Genomic DNA, 21,300 nt, shown 5'->3' on the forward strand with positions numbered 1-21,300 from the left:
TCTATTTTAGCTGTGTTTGCATTTGTGAGTATTTTGGTGAGAGCATTTCGCAAGACAAAATTACTCCAAATCACCAAGAAAAAAACGTAGGGTTCTTGTCTACATAGGCGTGGAAAAAAAGCTGTTTTATTTTCATAACCAAACATGTAGCAAGAATTTCTTGCCTGGGGAACAGTGGCAGATGAATAATGACGGAGCGAAGAGGCTGTTATTATATTATACTTGAAAAAACAAAAGAAACAGCGGTTAAACCTTCAGGGCCAGTCTGTTCTGCTGCACTCATGCAACAATTCAGCCTAACCTATGCGGATATTGCCCAATTGTGTGCTACAGCTCATTCGCTACGGGGTGACAGCCTCTCGCCAAGCACATTTTGCAGAAAAGAGGGTAATTATCATGTGATAGATTTCACCTGCACTCTGAAAATAACCCTGTGAATGTCGAGGCATAGTCGGTTTAAAATATCCCTCTCCAAAAAAGAATTATTCTCTAACAGCCGACAGAAGATAATTATTATTATTGTTGTTTTATTTTTGCAGAAAGATCCTAACGCTGCAACACTGTATTCAACAATAAGGGCCAGGCCAGTGTGTATCATAAAATCTCAAATAAAATGGAAATTTAGATAAGCTTAATATCTTCTCGAGCACGTTTGATGTAGATAAGAATTCCTCGTCTCCAGTGTTTATAGGCATTGGAGTTATGCGTTAGTGTTATCATTCATACACGGTCCAATTGGAGAACCGCGATTGAAACAGAGAGGTTCCATAAGATGATGCTGTGCAGATTTTTCACCCAAATGAAAGGGTGTCTCTCAGTGTTGGGACATTGTGCTATTAATCTACACTTATAATCTGCATGCAATTAACATATAAAATGATGGAGTGTGTGATGTTAATTAATGTATGAGATTTTTCATGATGCAATGAAGGTTGGGGTGTAATGTAATGACACTGTATGAAATGTTTTCAAGCATCAAAGATCAAGTCAGACAATAAAGTGTGAGAACAAATATACATATATATTCATATTTTTATTTATATTTAATTTCTGGGAGGATATCTTGTACACCAAATATCCCGTTGGCAGTTAAGCGCATTCAATGTGTTTAGAAGCCAGAAACAGTCACTTGTTTTAACAAACACAAATACAAAATTAAGATAGCCACAAAATAATGAACTGCATGTATATAACATACAAAAGAATCCAATGCCTACTCAGTAGGTAACTTCAACATTCCAGCTCTTGATGATGTGGATATTTACACTTAAGTTTTACAAAAATATACTTTATAGTTTTCTCCTTTTTTGCTTACATTCTAATGAAATGAAGTGGTGCCCTCATAGCTCATCCCTTTTCCTCCTTCTGAGTATGACTTACATTCTGTAACAAAAATATTCCCTCAACCCTTAAGGCGAGATGCAGTGCATCCTCTCTCGCACACAGCCGAGTCACAACATCAGCAAGGCTTCACAAAAAGGCACCAAATAACGGGAACGTTTTACTTTTTTTTTCAATGTTTTTTTTCTTATCTCTGTTTTTCCATATAACCGAGCGATATGTCACATGTGAGAAAGAGAGAAAGACATCGTACCAGTGGGTGATATTTACAAACAGAAACTAACATCACTCTTACTCATGCTTGAATACTTAAGTGCTTTTTTTCAAACAATGTCAAAACGTATCACAGCATCATCACTACATAATAGAGAAAGTATGTAGAAAATATGGCCCTGCTCACTTCAAATAATACAATGCAAATATGCAAATAGTTTTTCACATCAATGGTACCAAAGAATGATAAAAACAAAACATGGCACATGTACAATATACATATATGGTAGCTTATGTATATCATTCAATGTCTTTTGTAGCCTACTGTATGGAGTGCCTTCAAGGGCAAACGTGCCTTAGAACCACAACCGCTGGCAATTTGTTTGTCTCTTGGTTTCTGTGTACCTAATAGTAGAGAGCCGTCAGTGCTGGTTTCTGCGCTCGATTTGTCGAGTCCCTGGCGCATTTGAAGAGCTGCATTTGTTTTACAGAGAAAGAAAGAAATCCCTTTTCATCTTCTATTGTCTTTGCCCAGTCCTTGTCTTTTTCTCTCTTTCAGGTAAATCTCAAGATTCACCTAACACTGCGCAGCGAGCAGATAAATAAAAGTGCTTTTTGGAGGAGAAAACTAAGTCTTTTGATGCTGATTTCTTTCCCCTCAAAGAACCTTAAGGAAGGAGAGGAGCGGAGAGACTATAAAGAGTGTTTCTCTTTATTAGCAGATCTCAATTGTCCTTGGGGAGAGAGTGGTCTGCATGTCTAATAGCGGGGTGGGCACGGGGGAGCTGTAGAGGTGGGAGGCGATTGAAGAGGGGAAGGAGGAGGCGATTTGGGACTGAAAGCTGCTGGACATGGACACTGATGGGTAGGTGGTGGCAATGGAAGGAGATGGATAGGAAGTGTGGACTGGAGAGGAGTAGCAGGAGGTGACGGGAGAGGGGTAGGAGGATACTGGAGAGGGGTAGGAGGTGATGGGAGAAGGGTAGCTGGAAGCAGGCGAAGCAGCTGATACCGGCGCTGCTGTCAACACCACTGCTCCTGCCTTCTCTGCTTTCTTATCCTTCTGCCGTAGGTGGATCTTCGTGTGCCTCTTCCTCTCGTCACTGCGGGCAAACTTGCGTCCGCAGATCTCACAGGCGAAGGGCTTCTCACCGGTGTGAGTGCGGATGTGTGTTGTCAGGTGGTCGCTGCGGCTGAAGTTGCGCATGCAGATGCGGCACTGGAAGGGTTTCTGGCCTGTGTGGATCCGGATGTGACGAGTCAGCTCATCAGAACGAGAGAAGCGGCGATCGCAGGTCTCCACGGGGCAAGCGTAGGGCCTCTCATGAGGAGGTGTCTTGCTTGGCCGGTTGGGGTACTTGCGCATGCGGCTTGGCTTAATCAGCTGAGACTGGTAGACACTCTTTAAGTCCTGGGAACCAGTCTGGGTGGCAAAGGCCTTGATGGTAGACAGAGGAGTGAGGGACGGCTGGCTTGACTGACTCTGGAAGGGCTTTTGGTCAGGGGGCACCAGGCTGATCTCTCCCTGCTGCTGAGGGAAGAGATAGTCAGGAATCATGGGCACAGGGAAGCTAGTGTTGCAGGTCTTCCCATTGGGATATGCCGGTGGAGGGTACTGCACTCCTCCAGCCGAGCTGGAAAAAACATGGCCCTGGTCCGGGAAGATGTCAGAGTTGGGGCTGGAGTAGGTTGGGGCGGCTGAGTAGATGGGGTTGGGCTCGTTGTGGTGAATGGAGGAACTGAGGCTCTGAGATGAGGAGGTAGAAGAGGAAGAAGTGGCGGAAGAGGAGGATGAGGTGGTCTGCGAGGCAGAAGAGGAAGAGCTGGGGGCAATATTGCCCATCAGACCAGTGAAGAGGCCCAGGATGGGTTCCGCCCAGAGGCTGTTGCTGCAGGTGGTGGCGGGCTCCAAGGTGAAGCGTCCTGTGTAAGAGATGGGCGGCAGCCTTTGGGTGGAGTAGGTCTGCTCTCCCACTGACTTCTCACAGTTGAAGGGGATATCAGGTAACGTATCTGCAGGGAGCACAGAGAAAGAGGAGACATTAATCAAACTGCCAATATCCAGAGGGAGAGGGGGGATCCTGAAAGAGAGGTGGACAGTGTGTCACCCCTCTCTTCTGTCAGCTGCCCACACAGAGAATCCCTCGACAACTAAACTCTTTCCCCCTGAACACTAAAACTGACTCTTCCAAACCTCAACAAGAGCTGCTGTTCAAGCTTTCCATGCTCGCATTATTTCCCTCTGCTCACACTCTCTTCCTCTCTTTCTTTCTTTCTTTCTTTGATTCTTTGATTCTTTCTTTCATTCTTCCTGTTTTTCACACACACATCCACACACACAAACACACACACATATTCTTGAAGCCCATCACAGAGCCCGAGGCAATTGATTACCGAAACTGCAGTTCAGCTGGTTTTAGGAATGCAATTTGAATTGAGCTGTAGGAGTGTCTAGAGGCATGCAGTGACTGAGGAGTGTTTGAGTCCTCCAAGAGAGAGGATTTAGAGCTATCAATCTATTTATATTAAGTCGGATGCATTTTTTATTTCCCTGTCTCTGGTCATTTGTCGATTTGTATTGTATTCATGTATTGTTTTAGTCAGTTGATATCAAAATTCATTAAATGCCTCATAACAAGCTCTGATGAAACAAATGAATATAGACTTGTCAGTAAACATAATATGTCAGCTCAATTAATAATGTGAATTAATAATACACAGCAAAAATAAATAAGACTTAAAGTCAAGCAGCGGTTTATTTATCTTTACTTCTTTCCAGGTTTAGTGTAACTCAGCAGATGTGCTGTAATCTTTAATTCATTTGTACATGCAGCACAGACAACCAGAGGCAAAAGAGTCAAATCTCCAGATCTTACCTCCAGCAAGGTGGTCGTACTGGTCTCCTGGCTCCCCGGAGCCAAAGCCTGCACCTTCGGGTGCAGAGGCGTTGAGGAAGGGGGTCCCTGCAGAGCTGAGCATCATCACCTCCTCCAGCTTGGGGTAGTTATCCATGGGGGAGTGAGGGAAGCTCAGAGGCTCTGAGATCTGCAGGGCTGGGAGGATCATCTCGGTCTTGGCTGCAGCCATCCTCTGCTGGTGCTGGAGCTGCGCTGGGGGCTGCTGATGAGTTCAGGGAGGCTGGAAGCACACTGGCAGAGCGATGCCTCGCAGGTGGAGGTAATCACTTTGCCCAGCTCAGGGAGCGCTGCACACTTCTGCCGGTGTCGAAGAAGATGTTGTGTTGCTGTCTCGTTCCGTGACTCTTGTTCTCCAGTTGTCCTGTTGTTTTCCCCTTTCTCTCAGAGATGAGTTAAGATCCACTTGTCTTTTCAGGAAAAAATCAAAAGTGTCCTTTATACTCATTCCCTAACATCCATCGAAATTATTCAACAGATCAATCTCGATTTTTAATCAAATTATTAAATGATGTATCCAGTTAGGTTTTGACCCTCTTGGATGGATGTTGTTTTGAATTGACTTTGTACTTTTATTGTGATATTTCGCAGAAAGGGAGTTCTATGTGTTTGTCTATCTATCGCTGCTCTAACAGTTGCTCTTGTGGGCTCTCAGGGCTCTCTCTCTGAGCTGAGAGGTTTCCCCGCTCATTATATACCCTCTTGCTGTGACGTAGATGTCCATATTTGGAGTGGAGGAAGCCCATATTTAGGCACTGCAGCTGAGGACACATGACGCCGGCCTGGGGGAAAGCAGAGAGGAGACTTTATATTAAGCTCTCGCAGTAAATTGCAAAGACAACGCCGCTCTTCCTCTGCCCTGAATCAATGTATCTTCATAGCTGAATAGCTCCGCGAGACAGCAGCATAATTCTTGCTCGCTCGCCGTCGCCCCATAGATTTGATTTGGATTTCCCATCTGTGCGGCAGGCTGCGCTGCAGCCGGAAAGCCCGGCTCCGCCGTGCCTTATAAGGTCGTGACTACATAAGGACCTATTCCGGTGGGTTTCCATTTCCCTGTCCTTATTTGGAACTTCCTGAGGCAGCGCTGAGCGCTGCTTGGCAGTGAATGAGAGGCTGGAGTGCAAATCATGTCCAGCGCTCATAATGTCAGCGGCAGAATCCAGTTTGGCTTGTTTTAAAGTACAGCTCCATCTTTATGACTTACATGTGAAATACTTTATGCAGCAGACGAACTGTTAGACTACATTGATTTGGTTGAAAGCTGAAGGCGGCGTGCTTGTGCGCTAAATATAAACGAAACGTGGGCAAACACAAATGCAACAATTATGTTGTGATGCACACAAAGCGAACAGAAATAATATCGAAGTCAATTACAAAGTTGTTTTTTTAAAGGCTGGAACACAGCTATCAGTCGATGTTATGGTTGAAAGCGGCATTGCCAGGCATATAGAACTCGGCTCATTGATTGTAAATAATTATCCGACGTTTTTTATTGACCTTGACATTTAATAAGCGAGTGTATTTCTAAGTTTATAAGTTTAAACATAAAAGACTGCAAACTCTCCTGCTGGTATAGCAAACTTCCTCCAAATTAACTTTCCATCTCTCTTGGCTGTGTGATTGATTAATGGGAACAGAAAGCCGCGGATGCTGACGAGGTGCGGGGCGATCCGTCTAATTGAGGGGTGTCCCCGGCTCAATATTCGGGGAATCTCTGTGCCACTCAACAGCCTAATGGGCCGAATTAACAACGCTGCGCACAGCTGCCAGGGCGCCTGCGGGATACCGATGTCCCCCCTCGGCTGCTCCCGCTTCGGCTGGCGCGCCAGCACTCCTCAGTGGATGCTGACGGGAAATCAATGTGTTCCCCTTGTTGCTGACTGGATCTATATGCAAGCAAGCTCATCGGGAAACATCGCGGGCAGGACACTTTGAGGTGGCCATGAGAGAAAGACCGGTGATGCTGATGCGTTGGAGAGGGCAGTGCAGGTGACACTTTCCGTTCTTTAAAAATCATTTGATTCAGACTAAAAAAAGTGATTGCATTATCCTTAAACCGTTCAACTGCCCTTCAGGGGCATGGTGTCACAGTAACCTCAGTCAGGCTCATCTGGGAAAGAATAACGTTTCAAACTGGATGGATGGATATGGAAACAAAAGATGATTCAGGTACACACCACTGACGTTTCTTGGTCTTTACTGGATTGTATTCTCTCCCAGGCATTTCCCATTCAGCCTCTGGCAAATCTCTCTGTTTACCCCCATTAGACTGATAGCAAAATTATGTCATATATTATGGATGATGGGGAGCAGAAGCTCCTTCACAAAATCCAAATAAGCCTGAAGTAGATGGCGCAGCTGGAGAATGTGTAATGTTGTTATTTCATACATTGAGATACATATAAACGCTCAAATCAAATCACTTTTGAAGGAATGTGGCACTGCACAGATCTGTTGTATTTTAGAAAAGGAAACTGGTGCTCCCCGTGCACTTGCTCCATGCACTTGAGTTTACGTTTTGTTTTCCAGCAAAGAGAGAAGCCAGTGTGTCTCCAGGCCAGTTGAAATGAAGACCAGAAGACATGATGATGGTGAGTTTCACCAAGAGACTGTCACTGTGTGGCAACAGCGGTGATGGCAAATCTAAACTTGTGACTGCATCCGCCGCTGCTTTCATCGGTACCAAGGTTGATACATTTGTGGCAGAGCAAAGAAGAAAGAGTAGAGAGAGCAGATGAAAAACTCATCATGATGACAATGTAATAAAATCAGGTTAGGGAAAACTGTCGGAAAAGTAATAAAGTAATAAAGATGATAAACACTTCACAGTGGCTGTTTGGGCCTCCCTTCACTCTGATGCAAAGAGGGGGTGGAAGCTAGATGCTGTAAGGGCAGGGGTAGGAGAATTAGTCTGTGCGTGTGTGTGTGTGTGTGTGTGTGTGTGTGCGTGCGTGTGTGTGTGTGTTTGAGTCAGCCGGTTCATTCTCCTCAGTGTGTTCCCCATTGCTGCCCACACAAACCAACCAGAGGAGTCCTCGTCTGATAAAACTCCAACGCTCTACTAGCTGGACGAGGAAGAGAGGTTCTCCCTTTACCTACGCAGCCAACACGCCGCTGTTCACACATACACACACGCAACACGAGCGCTGGTGGATATTTAATCATGCCTCATTTTGCCACAGAGAAAATATGCGGAAGTAGATATGGAAAGCCAAAAAAAGAGAGGAGTTGGACGAGAGGAGAGGAATTGGAACATAAAAGAGAGAGTGTGAGGGCGGGGGGGGGAGAGCAACAAATAGAGATGTATAGATCTTGAGGAGATGGAGGCAGGTTGCGAAAAAGAGATGGAAAAGGTGGGAAGTAAGGGTGAGGGCGATAAAGAAATAGAAAATAGACCGAGAGACTGAGAGAGAATCCTCACACCTACATACTGTACGTGGGAGCAAATTCCACGCTTTGTGCTGGCATTTGTCAGCAGCCAATGCCAGGCAGTCAGTCGGGGAGAAAGGACAGACAGACAGACAAACAGACAGACACACAAACAGACAGACAGACACACACACAGACAGACACACAAACAGACAGACAGAAAGACAGACAGACACACAAACAGATGGAAAGACAGACAGAAAGACAGACAGATGGACAGAGAGACACACAAACAGACAGACACACAAACAGACAGACAGACACACAACCAGACACACAAACAGACAGAAAGACAGACAGAGAGACACGCAAACAGACAGACAGACAGACAGACACACAAACAGACACACAAACAGACAGAAAGACAGACAGAGAGACACACAAACAGACAGACAGACAGACACGCCTGCTCCTCCTCCGCCCATGCTGCCGAGTGATGTAATCCCTTCCCATTAGCTTACAGGTGTGTTCCGCCATGTGTGCTCCTATGATGGCCGACCAGGATTAGAGAGTGGACGATGACGGTTACCAAACGGTGCATGTTACATAATGTAGCGAGAGAGGATGGGGAGGTGGAGATGATGTGATGAGAGAGAGAGAAAAGGAGAGAGGACCTGGTTATTTTAGAGCTACCTTATATATTGCTGTTGGAGAGAGAGTGGTGGATTTTAAGATGATGAAAATTAAAATGTTGGGGTCTAGAACACACAGGGAGAGTTGATAATTAAATAGGAGAAGAGTGGAGGCCTGATCGTCTTGGGCAGAGTGACATGCTGAATATTAGCCCATAGCCTGAGAGTGATGGGAAGAGGAGCAGAGAACAGATGGGAGGCTATTTGATAAATGTCATCTTTCTCTCGGCTTTTTAAGTGACGCCAGCAGGAATGTACAGTCTGACCTTTTACACGCAGAGTGAGATGCCGCCAGAGAAAAGAAAAACTGGCGTTGGAGGCATAAAAATCGGTCTGCAGTATGACACCGTGTTAAGGGGTCGGGAAAATCTTCGGACTAATTGACATACATGAAAACCCAAATGGATCTAGGGATTCTGGAAATCATTGTCGATGAAGACATCCATTACTATCTGTGTGTTTAAGTACTTGACATGTCCACTCAGCACTTATCATAAACGTTGGCTCACTTATTGAAATATAAGATAGCACATTAGAGTACAATGCAGAAGAATACAGCACACCACCTGTTGCTGAGCTGAAGCAGCCAGACAGTTTTCTTCTCCATTCAGAGGAGTCCAGGAATGCTGCTGTGGAATGCTGGCCTTGTGTTAGCGGCGTAGCTATGATTATGTCGGTAAGATCACAGGTTATTTTACTGTGGGAGCTGTACTACTAAAGCTTAAGGCCCCGGTGACGACGTATGAAAAGCAATCGGCTCGCATTTCACAGTCACTGCAAGTGTCCTTCCCTGTCATATTACCCCTGAGACTATGGAGCAGGACAGGTGTAAGCGTATCACACAGAAACAGGCATCGAATAGTCGCTCTATCTGCTTATCTGCCTGTTGTCGCCTCCTGATGGTGGCAGGTTACAGAGAGACAATTACCGAACACAGCACAAAGCCCACCCCTCAGGATGTGTGACTCACTGGGCCCCCGGCCTGTTTGTTTGATGCCTGTGACAAAAGGTCTGACCTCTGACCTTTCAGTTCCTTGATGAGTCACCGGTAGTGCTCTGAAAATCGGGGCTTCCCCACACCATGTAGCAGTCACAGTACAGCAACGGGTAACATTTAAAGGTTGCCAGGTTTCTGTGTTTGTCTCAGCCTTGTGTTCCATAATCCGTCGGTGGCAAGACCCAAGCATGTTGACAAAAGTGAGGATTGTAGGTGTGCATGTTCAGTGTCTTTTTTAACTTTTTTTTGTGGATTGAGAAGCTACTGTATTAGTTTAGCAGATAAAGTGAATGACCACTGAAACCACGTACTGCTCAAAATAAAATAGTTTGGAATTTTACCCACCAAGATAAAAACACCTGTTGTGCCGTTGTTGAGGAGATTTTGGTCATCTTAAGTTTTCTTCATAGATGCGTGGATGTGTGTGACTTTCCACCGTGACCAAGCTCTTTATTGACTGAGCTGACTAAAACCAACTGCTCTCCCCACCGCTGACGTCTTCATGTGCACAGCAAGACAGACAGGAAGAGACGGGGAGCGAGGGAAGCAGAAAGATGTGGCCTCAGCGTCCCGACTGAGCAGCAACTGGTTTGTTGTCTTTAGCCAACATGTTTGGGTGTGACTCATGGGTATTCGAACTTGCAGTAGACAGAAAACACCCAAAATCAAAGACCTGTTTTTATTCTACTACAGTCTTCAGATTTTTGTTCGGAATAAAAATGTAGCTTAAGTCCACAGTCACGTGGCTCTCTGCCAGTCCACATCTGTCAATGTAGAAGAGCGGCTTCTTGCATCGTGGGTTTATTATTGCATCAGACAGTCACTCAGTCTTTGGCCCTTGACATGCTTTCAGAGAATGGCAAGGAAGGGTTTGTTTTTATCTTTTCCTATCCGAACCAAGAGCTATGAACACAAAGCCTGAGCTCCTGAAAATGTGGTAAACCTACCCTGAAATCACCAGGTCTCTCAAAGGATGACCTGTCTAAACTGGGTGTTATACAAACAGACAAGGCATACACACATACACATTCACACACACACCTTTAAGTTGTTCTCCAGAGTTTATTTGAGTTTTGAGTTGGATCAGAACTTGCCAAGACAAATAGTCTCCTCGGGTCCAATAGCCAAAGCTTTTCCCAATAACTTGCTGTGAAGAGAAAATGACAAGTGTTGAGAGGTGCATCTTCTCAGGTGAGAGTTATTTGTTTTGTAGTGTCGGAACGAAGGCAAAGTGAAAGAGGAGAGAGGGTGAGAGGCAGATAGATAAATGGGTGAGGAAAGATACAAAGGCAGAGGAAGTGATGGAAAGATAGAGCTTGAAAGTGACAGAGAGTGAAAGAGAAAGTGACTGTTGCTGGGTTGTTGACAGGTGGGCCTCAGGGCAGGAACGACAGGTTGATTCAGGTAAGCCCCTCTCCTTCCTCCCCATCCTCCTCCTTCTCTCCCCCACCCTCCAACCCTCCCCTCTACCCCAGCTGGAGACTGCAGAGATGGGATAGCCTACAGGGCTGAGGAGACAGGTCTCCATCAGAAAGCCCCGCAATCCTTTACAATCGTACGATAATCATTTAACTCCGAGTGCCATACGTCAACAGAGATGACGGCTGACGAGGCAGACAGACAAACAAGAGTAACGGCAACACCCTTTACATGCTTCCAAGAAAAAAGGGGGGAAAAGCTAAGAATGGGAGGAAGAAGAAATGAATAAATGAATAACTGTCAGAAGCATTTGGCTTATGGGACAATGATTTTTTTAAAGAGTTCAGGCTCGGGGGCCAGACGTCACTCCGGGTCAGTTGGACTGAAGATTCAACAACAGTTTTAAGAAGTTAAATTCTGCACTAGCCAGACAAGAAAGCATCGTGATAAGTAATTATATGCAATCTAATTTGCTCTAATGCTTTAAATTAACATTATCTATTACAAATTACCAGGGCCAGAGATGTCTCTCTTTCTCTCTCTTGAAAATTAAGGAGACTATATTCATACACAATGCAGAAATGTACCTTAATGGGAGAAACGTGACTGGAGAGCAGTGTTTACATTAAAGGAGGGTGAGAGTTCAGCTGAGCTGAGGGAATATTGTTCTGCCTACGCTGGCGGCAGACAGTGTAATGAATTTCTATAAAGCGCACTGCATATAAAAATAAAGACACACAAAGGAGATTGCATGTTGATGGTTGTCGGGTGATGCTGACAAGGAGAAATGTGTGAGGACGGCGTTGAGACTTGCAGAAGTGTACAGTTTGTAAAAACCTCAGTCTACCTCAAGTTTTGAAGAAAGAAATCGCCCCCTTCAGCAGCCAGAGTCGCGATCATAAAACAATAATCTCAATCAGATTTTAATGCATGTATTAGGAAGAGTCAGCCAACAGGCAGAGGAAAGCTTTTAAATGATCTTCATCATCCCACTTTTCAACAAGAATACACACACAGGTTGCTCAAAAGAAACACAACAACATGCTCCGTGATTTGTGTTTGTCTTGCTATTCAAACACAGTAAATCTCCTTCACTTACACACTCACACACACACACACACACACACACCCACACACACAATAGCGTCCGAGGGCCGACGCGATTACATGTATCCACAAGTGTGCTGACAGCACACACCCAGCATATAGCCTGACATTCTCTTGGCCGCAATACACCACACAATTAAAATAAATCTCCTCTGAAGGCCACATGGTGCTGCTTTTTCTAACAGCCAAACAGGGGAACAACTCCATAGCAACACTCGAGAAATGTTTACGCGTGAGAATATTTGGATATGCACGGTTGGAAACATAAACATGCTCAGTGTCATAATTTAGTTAGGAACATGATTTCTCTCTGTATGACTTTAAGAGTCAAAGAAAGAATATAGCGTGAGTTGGAAAGTCATGAACTTCCATTTTTCTCGCAGTAAGGCTTGTGACAGTGTGTGTTCTCATTACGAGCACACAGACAGTCCTCCGTGGGTCTCACTCTCCGAGTCTTTCTGTCTCCCCATCTATCTCTGCAATCCCAGACAGCTTTAGCAGTTCAAACTCTCGCACTGCGGCATTGTCACACACCAAACTGGTTGCCATGGAGAAATAGTCCTCCCGGTCTCCAAGGTACCTGAGTCTATTGTCTTTGGCTTCTTATTTTAGATGAGAACATGATTTGTTGGAAGAGATCTACTTGTTTTTTTGCTGCTTCTCTTTGCTGCCTTTTCTTTCTTCTTCTTCTTCTTCCTCCTCACGAGCATCAATGCAACATTGCATGATGCGTATTGTTTCATTCTTCTCCTTTCCAGGAGTTTGACTGTGCGCATGTGTGCGTCAAGCTCGCCTGATGTTTTGTAGCAATTAATTTCAGTGTGTCTGCATGTCAGCGCCCCAGGAGGGGGGTTGTATAAAAGTTTTCCCCATTGCCAGAGCTCTCGCCAGGGCTTATAATTGCCTTCTATTACCAGGGCTGGGTGTCACAGCCTGTCTGTCACCACGAGACTCTCAACTAGCGACAGATGATGAGGAAAGGAGTTGCAGTTTTCTAACTGCTGTTCTCTTTGGCAGAATAGATACTACAGGAGATAATACAGGAGATGTATACAGTAAATTAGAATGTTGTCCTCCAGCTATGCGGCCCTGCTTGTTGTGCATTGCAAAAAGTTTGTGCACCTGCATTGTTGGAGAAGTTGATTTGGCGACACCTGTATAAGAGCTAAGCACTCAGAAAACAAGCTTACGGTAAGGCACATACCAAATTACAAAGAAAACATTTCCCGGGACTCTAATTTGGCTTTGAAAAGCAGCTGTAAGGGCTTACGAACACTTACAATCAGCGAGTTCTAACCTTTGACCCCGTTTATTTGCATGTTTCGAACTCCACTCACAGCTGTCAGCAAGCTGACTACTTCTGTAGTTGCTGGCAGTGCGACTGAAAACCAAACAGGAAGTGACTTCACATCCGGTGCTCCGTGATATCACTGGGCTTCGACGGAGAACATTATACAGTGAAAGGAAGAAAAGAGACAGAGAAGCGGCTGAGCAGCTGATGGGTGGAAAGAGGAAGCTGTTTGTGTTTCGTTCTCATTCAGTGGCTGTGGCTGTGGCTCAGACGTCCCAGTCTCTGTGGTCTTGTTTAAGGCCAGCCAGACAAATAAACGGAACCAATTTAAGTCACTTATCTACTTTATCATCCCCTGTTTTAACCTCATGACCATTTTGCATAAACACGTATAAAGGGTTTTTTGGGAAAATTTATAATCGTACATATTTTTGGACCAGACTCTGCTGACGTCAGCAGTTGCTAGACATTTCCTCAGCTAAATCTCATATAGTTGCCTCTTGTTTCTTACACTTTGTCTAACTTCTAGCTTTCAGTTAATTCAGTTTCACCTGTGTTCATTTCAATAACTGGAATGAATGAAAAGCCAAATAAATCCGAGAATATGTGTTTACATTTTACAACCCTCTAATGAACTGCTTGTAGCCATAAAACTCTTCTGTCAGACATCCGGTGACTTGCCAGTTCACACCAGTGCTCTTACATTTCAGTTATTTGCATGCAAGGTGATGCAAAAGTGGAGAGGGAGAGGTTTCGGAAACTGTGACGCTGTGCTTTGTCAGAGCATGGGTGCAAGGCAGGGTGAGTTACTGTTGTCTGCTTTTGTGGTAGAAGCGTGCAACAGCTTGTTCCTCTGGCTGGGAGGCTGAAAACCGAATGGAGTGGGTGCAGGTATACATGCTCTAACAGGTCCCGCTCAGTAATTGTGCTGCCTTGTTGACATCTTTCACATTCATACACCTACTTTTTCTCAATGTGTGACATCATCCGATCTCAGACTTTTTTTATGTTTGAGATGTGACGGTTGGAGGATTGAAACTTCAGCATTTTACAGTGAAAAGACACCAACAAAAAAACTTGAAAACTTTTGATTCAGCTCAAGATTTTTTACTGTAAATCACTTAGAAGGGATTTTCGAAAAGAGTCATCCAACCTTACCAATCCCCCTCTGAGATACACACTTTGAGCTGATGTGTTTAATTACCCATTACCCAACATCTGTTGCTATGATGACACCAATTGTGTTGATGATGGTATTCTGACTGGGCTTGGTCAGAGCCACAAATAGGCACACATTGTTTTGAAAGCAGGCTTTATTTCTCATTTTCAGAATGGGGAACTAGAGAAAATGAGTCAGATATGTTGAGATGCTGGCAATGACTCCAGATCCGTTTCACATAATGGTTTAATTTAGGAGATTGAGCCAACAGAGGTGAATGGAAAGGTGGTCCAACAGCAGTTTAGAGGAAGAACGGTATTTAAAACACTGAAAATGTCCAAAGGAGATGACCCACTGTGGACAGGACAAATAAACCAGCAGTTGTGCTGCATTGACTGTTGGGAAGAATAGCCAAGCATGTCCACACAGACACACATAAACCCATAAAGCCATATCTCTCCTCGGTGAAAAAGCCAGTGGGGGGAAGGAGGACGCGGGTGGGTGAGAATGGAGGAGGAGTGAAGGACTGTGGGAGAGAGGCAGGAGGGAAGGGAGAGGAGGTCTGGAGCGAGGCCAGGGGAACTCCAGACTTACATTACCCAACATGCTCTCTCAACAGGGGCTGGGAGACTGACTGCTGCTGCTGTTGCTGCTGCTGCTGCTGGAGAGACCCGGATAACAGGGAAGGAGGGTACACACACACACACACACGCACACACTCTTATGTACACCCTTACCCCCTGACAGTCACTCAGTGTGTGGCTGTGTCGCCATAGTAACACACTGACCCTGGCCTTAAATTTGCACTCTCAAGTGTGATCTCCTGCCGAGCTCTGAGTATAGGGTGGACTAAATCTGCCTATTTATAGCAGGACCTCTGGCTCATTTTCTACGAGTTACAAAAAGAGCTTATCTGCTTCCTCCGAAAGCCCGACCACCTTACATCGGCCTATCTATAGACCCAGAAGGACAGGGATGGTGCGAGTTAGGGATGGAGACACAGAACTGGGAACAAATGAGAGAGAATGAGTAGGAGGGAGGAAGTCACAGAGAGAAAAAAGAGAAAAACAAATAATTAGAAACTAAGAGAATGGTGCTTTGGTGCCTCTGATTATGTGTTTGTCCTTTCTTGGACACAGACCAGACTTTGGCCAATATGACTCGGCAGTGCAGGGTAATTGTCCCACTATTGGCTTCTGATCCCAGCCAGAGTGATCGGAGCCAGTCACAGTGAGCAGTGCATAACTTTAGCCACAGTTAAACCCACTGTGGCCCTGGCTGTGGTCCAAGTCCGCCGGCCTCTTTCTCAACCCTTCTCATCTCCACTGCACTGATCCTGAGCATACGCTGGCAGCTCACAGAGTTGGGTTCAATCGAGGCCTCACAATACCCTCGACACAAAGACCGAGTGGAGAGGAGCTGCTCCAGATTAAGGACCAGATGTCCTCTTTTCCCCGGACATATCCTCTTTTTGAGACCTAAAAAATGCGTCCGGCAGGGATTCCAAAAACGTCCGGGATTTTGCTTCGTCGGATATTTGTGTTTCTCTGGGTCTTTCACAAATTAGTATTTACCCCTTACAAGTTTTGGAAATGGTATCTCCCTTACGTTCCACCTTCTTGCACGAGCTCTGACTGTATAGAGAACAGTCATTGGTCGACCGATCTCAGTGTTGCCAGATACACGATAATTATCCTCCAAATACGACCATTGTGAGCCTTTGGTACGATACTTCACCATTTCCAATCTGGCAACACGGAGCACCTTGCCGCTTCCACTAGTTGCATTGTTGTTTGTGCGGCATGCTATAAACTACGACCAGCGCCGCCGCTCCCATAACGCACTACGCGCTGTGCGTAGGGCACCAAGTCCTGAGGGGGCACCACAAAATAGGCAACTTGTTATTCATACAAACAGATGTCTGTCGTTTTTTCTTGAGCAGACTTTTAGTTCAAGTAAAGGACTGGTCCTGATAAACTGATAAACTGATCGGTGACGATCACTTTTTGCATCAAACCTATGCGCTGGCTCACCGTCAAGTGTCAGATTGACAGACATGTCAGTGTCGATCAGTCTATTTTCTGACCAGACTTCATTCGTGTGATCATCATGGGCAGCTTTAGCGGCTATCTGTCTTGACTTTACTAGCTCCTCTCTAACCCTATAGGCTCGCTAATTGGCTTAGTCTGATTCCTTTGTGGCCGACTGCGTCACACAGTAAACTTAGCCTCAGCCTAGACATAAGTATATTAACATGGTTAAGTATAAATAGCTCACTGGAGTGCAACTGTGCCTCTATGTATGTGGAAGTGAGTATTTTGGGTGCTTGTGATCTTGTTATTGGTGTTAAATTTAGTTCTGTGGTCCTCGCTGAGGAGTGGAAACAGTGACGAGGACCTGTTTTGCCACAACACACTTCCTGTGCACTGTGAGTAGTGAGAAAACCACAAACCAGTGACGCGGTGTTTGGAAAAAAGAGAAAGAGAGCAACATAGAGGCGTGGAAAATCTGCAATGAGGAAGCTGTGGCTTTATTTGAAAAAGGAAAATGTGTTGACTGAACTGTAATTGGATACTGTAACTGAACGGTAAAGTTTCCTGTGTGCGGACTTTCCCCTTTCAGATAACAGGATAGACAGTAGTGATAAGGTGAGCTGCAGACTGCTGCTATTATTACGGTTGCTGCTTTGATTAACTGTGGCATTATTTCTGTGCTAGGTTGCACAAAATGTTCGGCACCCAAATCGATTCCAACGGGCGTACATAGATTATTTCTTCTTTTTTTATATTCACAAGCTCTCGTGCCTTTCTAGGTGCTCTCACTTCCCGTAGGTTATTGTTTGCTGTGACCTCCGCTCAGCACACGGTCCACAGAAGAACACGGAAAAAAGGACTTCATCCTTTGTACTATGATCTCAACTGACGGCAGCGTTTCCTGATAAAGCACAGCAGAGCTTCAAATTATTTTTTACGTAATCTGTTATATGAACTGCTTATTTATATGAATGAATGTATAAGACACCATAGATTAAATCTTGCCTAGTGTGTCAGTTACCCCGAAAAGCAGAAATGAAGATGCACCCATTTCTGTCTATTTGTGTGGGAGTTGGAACACTAACGTAATAGAAAGAGAGAGAGAGAAATTTATAGTGTGAATTTTCTCTCTCTGAAACAACACTGAAAGTCATGATTCATCTCTGCTGCATAGATCTAACCACAGGAAGTATCCATGGAACACACATACACACATACACACACACACACACACACATACACACACAGGAATGTATTACATGTCATTTAGCAGACGCTTTTATCCAAAGCGACTTACAATAAGTGCATTCAACCACACCCCCACCACACACACACACACACACACACACACACACACACACACACACACACACACACACAGTATATAAACACATAACCAAATCGGCTCAGGATGAGCTACCGGAAGAAAAGACTAGAAATAACACATAAAACCACCAATAAACTGTAAATCTCAACATGTTTGTTTCCAGAGATTTCTTATTATCGATCGCAATTCTCAACAACGTAGAACCAGATTTTTCCTTGAAACGGGCACCAAATCTTGCTGATCAATAAACTTTGGTCGAGACCTCATCACAATATCACGGCCATTTGCTGCAGAAAACAAGGTTACCATGGTGAACCCTACACACTGGGGACATACGCAAGAAAGTGGAAGTCATAAAGAAATGTGTGTGCGTGTGTGTGTGGCTTATGTTCGACAGGGAGAGAGTCACCGCTCAGCCTTGACCCCCTTCCTCTTTGTAAACCTTGTTTGGTTCTCTGCCACCGAGCAGAATAGTTGCTCATTATCCTGTTGTATGAGCCTGGTCCTGGGGGTGCCAGCCATACTGAAAGAGTCCTCCCACTGACCAGAAGGAATACACACACACACATACATTATATATATACAAACAGTTTACAATGGATATGGGAAATAATCTCAAGGTTAGAAGAAATCCAGACATAGAAACCCACACAAAGGAGCTTCATTTCTCCAAGACTTCTTCTAATATGTTGTTATGAACAGTAATGTAATTAACCAATGGTGTAGTTCTTCCTAATTCACATCGTCATCTTTCAATGGTGCACAAGTGTCTACCGATGGATACATGGAGAAAACAAGGGGAGACCTCCAATAAAAAATTCCCTAAAACTCTTTACAGGCCATCGACTCCTCTGGTTGGAAAAATAAGTCTGATTGTATACTTCTTGTAGGAGCCATTTTCTTATGTTATTGTGACTTTGGACCTCCCACCACTAGGTGGGGCAAGTTTGCTGTAAGGTGTTGTTTGTCCCTACTTAATGAGGTGAAGTGGGAGGCCAGGTGTTGCTTATTGACAAGACCAAACAATTTTTGACCGTCGGAATGTGAGCCAGGTCTGTACGAATGTAATGATTGTTAATAAAACCACAGGAGAAATTATAGGGACTCTTGGTCTTACTAAAAATGTGTCTAAACCTTCGACAATGAGCAGCCCGTAGTGCCCACGTTAAAAAGGTAACGGGGGCACTACACTTCTCACTTGATTTATTACCTCCGAAACATTGTTAACAAGAGTCTCAATTGATAGTTTCAAATCTTCCTGAATACAGCATGATGTTCATTTAGTAAATGATGTTCCAAGGAGCATAAAGCAGGCTATGCTTTAGGGCGTGGCTATATACCTTGTAGTTGTTAGGTCACCACCACAGCGTTGTCTGCTCTGGTCTATTTCTGCGTACAATATGACACACTAAATAACAATCTGGCATTTTGTAGGAGCTGTTTAACTACATGGTACTTATTTAAATAATACAATGAAATATGTGACCTGTATTGAGTAAGAAGTTGGGAGTTTTATGGAAGATTCGGTAGCTCTTCGGTAGTCTGTGTGGAAAGCAAAAGAGGCGGAGCTTAATGGCTGAAACACAATTCTGGAAGCCAATGGGTTCCTTGATTGTGCCGTACCTTGAGGGCTGTAATCGAAAGTTGTACCATAGTTGTGTGAGCAGTTTGTATAGATGAGCATGCTCTGAAGCAGGTGGTGCCAGTTGTTGCCGTTACTCTGATCCCTCAGATGTGACCACAGGCTTGGCACGCTTAGTTGTCCAGGTGATGGCTACCGTGGAGACAGAGGGCTTGACCGGTCTTGGCCCACTCTGTTACACCAACTGTGCCAACTTACCAGTCAACTGGACACTAAACACCAGAGACACATGCCACGCCTTCCTCTGCTCATGTGTTCAAATGTGGAAAAAAAAGATAAACTAAAAGTGTGCACAGCCATTTTAAATCTGAAGTCAGATGTGCCACCCTCCCTTCTAGCTGCATCAGTAAGAGGACTGTTGGAATATCTGACCTGGCATCAGTGGTGCAGGGGGTTGATTTTGTTGCTGGTGGGCTGTAAGCAACGCAGAGAAGAGATGTGCGAAGACAGCCCATAACAGCTCCCTTGGAACCAATGACTCAGATATGCAGATGTGTTTACTTCCCTTCTGTTTCCCACCTCAACCAGCACACAAAAGGCAGGGGAATGAAAGTGCCTGATAATGTCTTTAAGTGTTTCATTTATATATTTATATGCCGTTATAAAGAACTCATTTTTTTACTAAAACTTAGACAGACACTTCAAATGGGCTCTTTGCCTCTTCTCTCTATTCCCTCCCTCCCTTCTGAGGGTATTCATCTTTTGTCTAATGTGTAGCACTGCTCTCTGTTAGTTTCTTTCTGACACCATGCCAGCAGAGTCATCTGCAAAGGGACTCATGTAGGGATTAAAAGCCATCAACTGCTCCCCTTTCACAGAGAGGTAGGAAAAGAACGTTGAACAAATAAATAAAAATAAATAAATAAATAAATAAAACTCCAGACAGTCTTGAGAAAACTTGTAGAAAGAGAATGCAGATTGTCACCTGACCCTGAGGCAAGGCAGCCCTAAATATAATAAAGAGAAGACAACAGAAGAAGACGAGGCGACACAACACGGGTAATGTGTTTTCTCTGCTGGTGTCGTCTGGCAGATCTGGGATGATTGAGTGCTGATGCCTGCCTGGACCGCTTCAGAGAAAATCGTCTACCCACCCCCCTGCCTTGGCTCGTACACACATGCACACACGTGCACAGCTTCTTTCATGACACACACGTACACATGTGCACACAGACACACACTCAGCCTGCCTGTTTTCTGAGTGAAAAAAACATCAAGGCGTATTAACTGTCATCATTTTAGCATCTCTCCGTCTCTCTTTTTGGTCCAGAGAAATGTTTCAAGGTAATACATTATTGTTTGTGTGTGTGTGTGTGTGTGTGTGCATGTTTTTCTCCATGGTGATGTGCGTCTTAATTATAACAGGGTTTAGTGAATTAGGGCAGGATGTGTAATAGACAAACATTTGCATAATCTCTGTTCAATAGACCTCAAGCAGAAAATAATAAATACACACTGTACTGCATACCTTAAAAAAATATGAAGAAAGGCATGTTTGTGACAGTATTCTATTGTTTTTACTTACAGAATGTTTCTATTAATCTCTGTATATATATTTGTAATCACTTCCTAAATTGTCAGCAGCAGATACAGACAAACAGGTGCTGGCTGCAGAGGAAGTTGATTGGCCTGATTCCATGATCCATTTTCCCAAGGCTTCCACACCCCATGCAGCTGTCCTCCAGAATATGAGAAGTGTTTGCGTCTGTGTGTGTGTGTGTGTGTGTGTTTTTGTTTGTGTTTGCAGTGAATGCTTGCGGTTATGACAAATCCGCTCCTTGTTGCTTGCCAA

At 44.6% G+C, this 21,300-nt stretch overlaps 1 protein-coding gene across 1 annotated transcript; it reads right to left on the reverse strand.

Moving 5' to 3' along the window:
• Nucleotides 1-1,014: 1,014 nt before the first annotated feature.
• Nucleotides 1,015-5,075, reverse strand: egr1 (early growth response 1). The gene is made up of 2 exons (XM_056438682.1): nt 4,431-5,075; nt 1,015-3,567 (listed from the first exon to the last, which is right to left on the reverse strand). The coding sequence occupies exons 1-2, from the start codon at nt 4,639-4,641 to the stop codon at nt 2,270-2,272; spliced, it is 1,509 nt and encodes a 502-aa protein (XP_056294657.1). The 5' UTR covers nt 4,642-5,075; the 3' UTR covers nt 1,015-2,269.
• Nucleotides 5,076-21,300: the final 16,225 nt, after the last annotated feature.

The sequence above is a fragment of the Pseudoliparis swirei genome, chromosome 19, assembly GCF_029220125.1.
Source record: "Pseudoliparis swirei isolate HS2019 ecotype Mariana Trench chromosome 19, NWPU_hadal_v1, whole genome shotgun sequence".
NCBI classification, from domain to species: domain Eukaryota; kingdom Metazoa; phylum Chordata; class Actinopteri; order Perciformes; family Liparidae; genus Pseudoliparis; species Pseudoliparis swirei.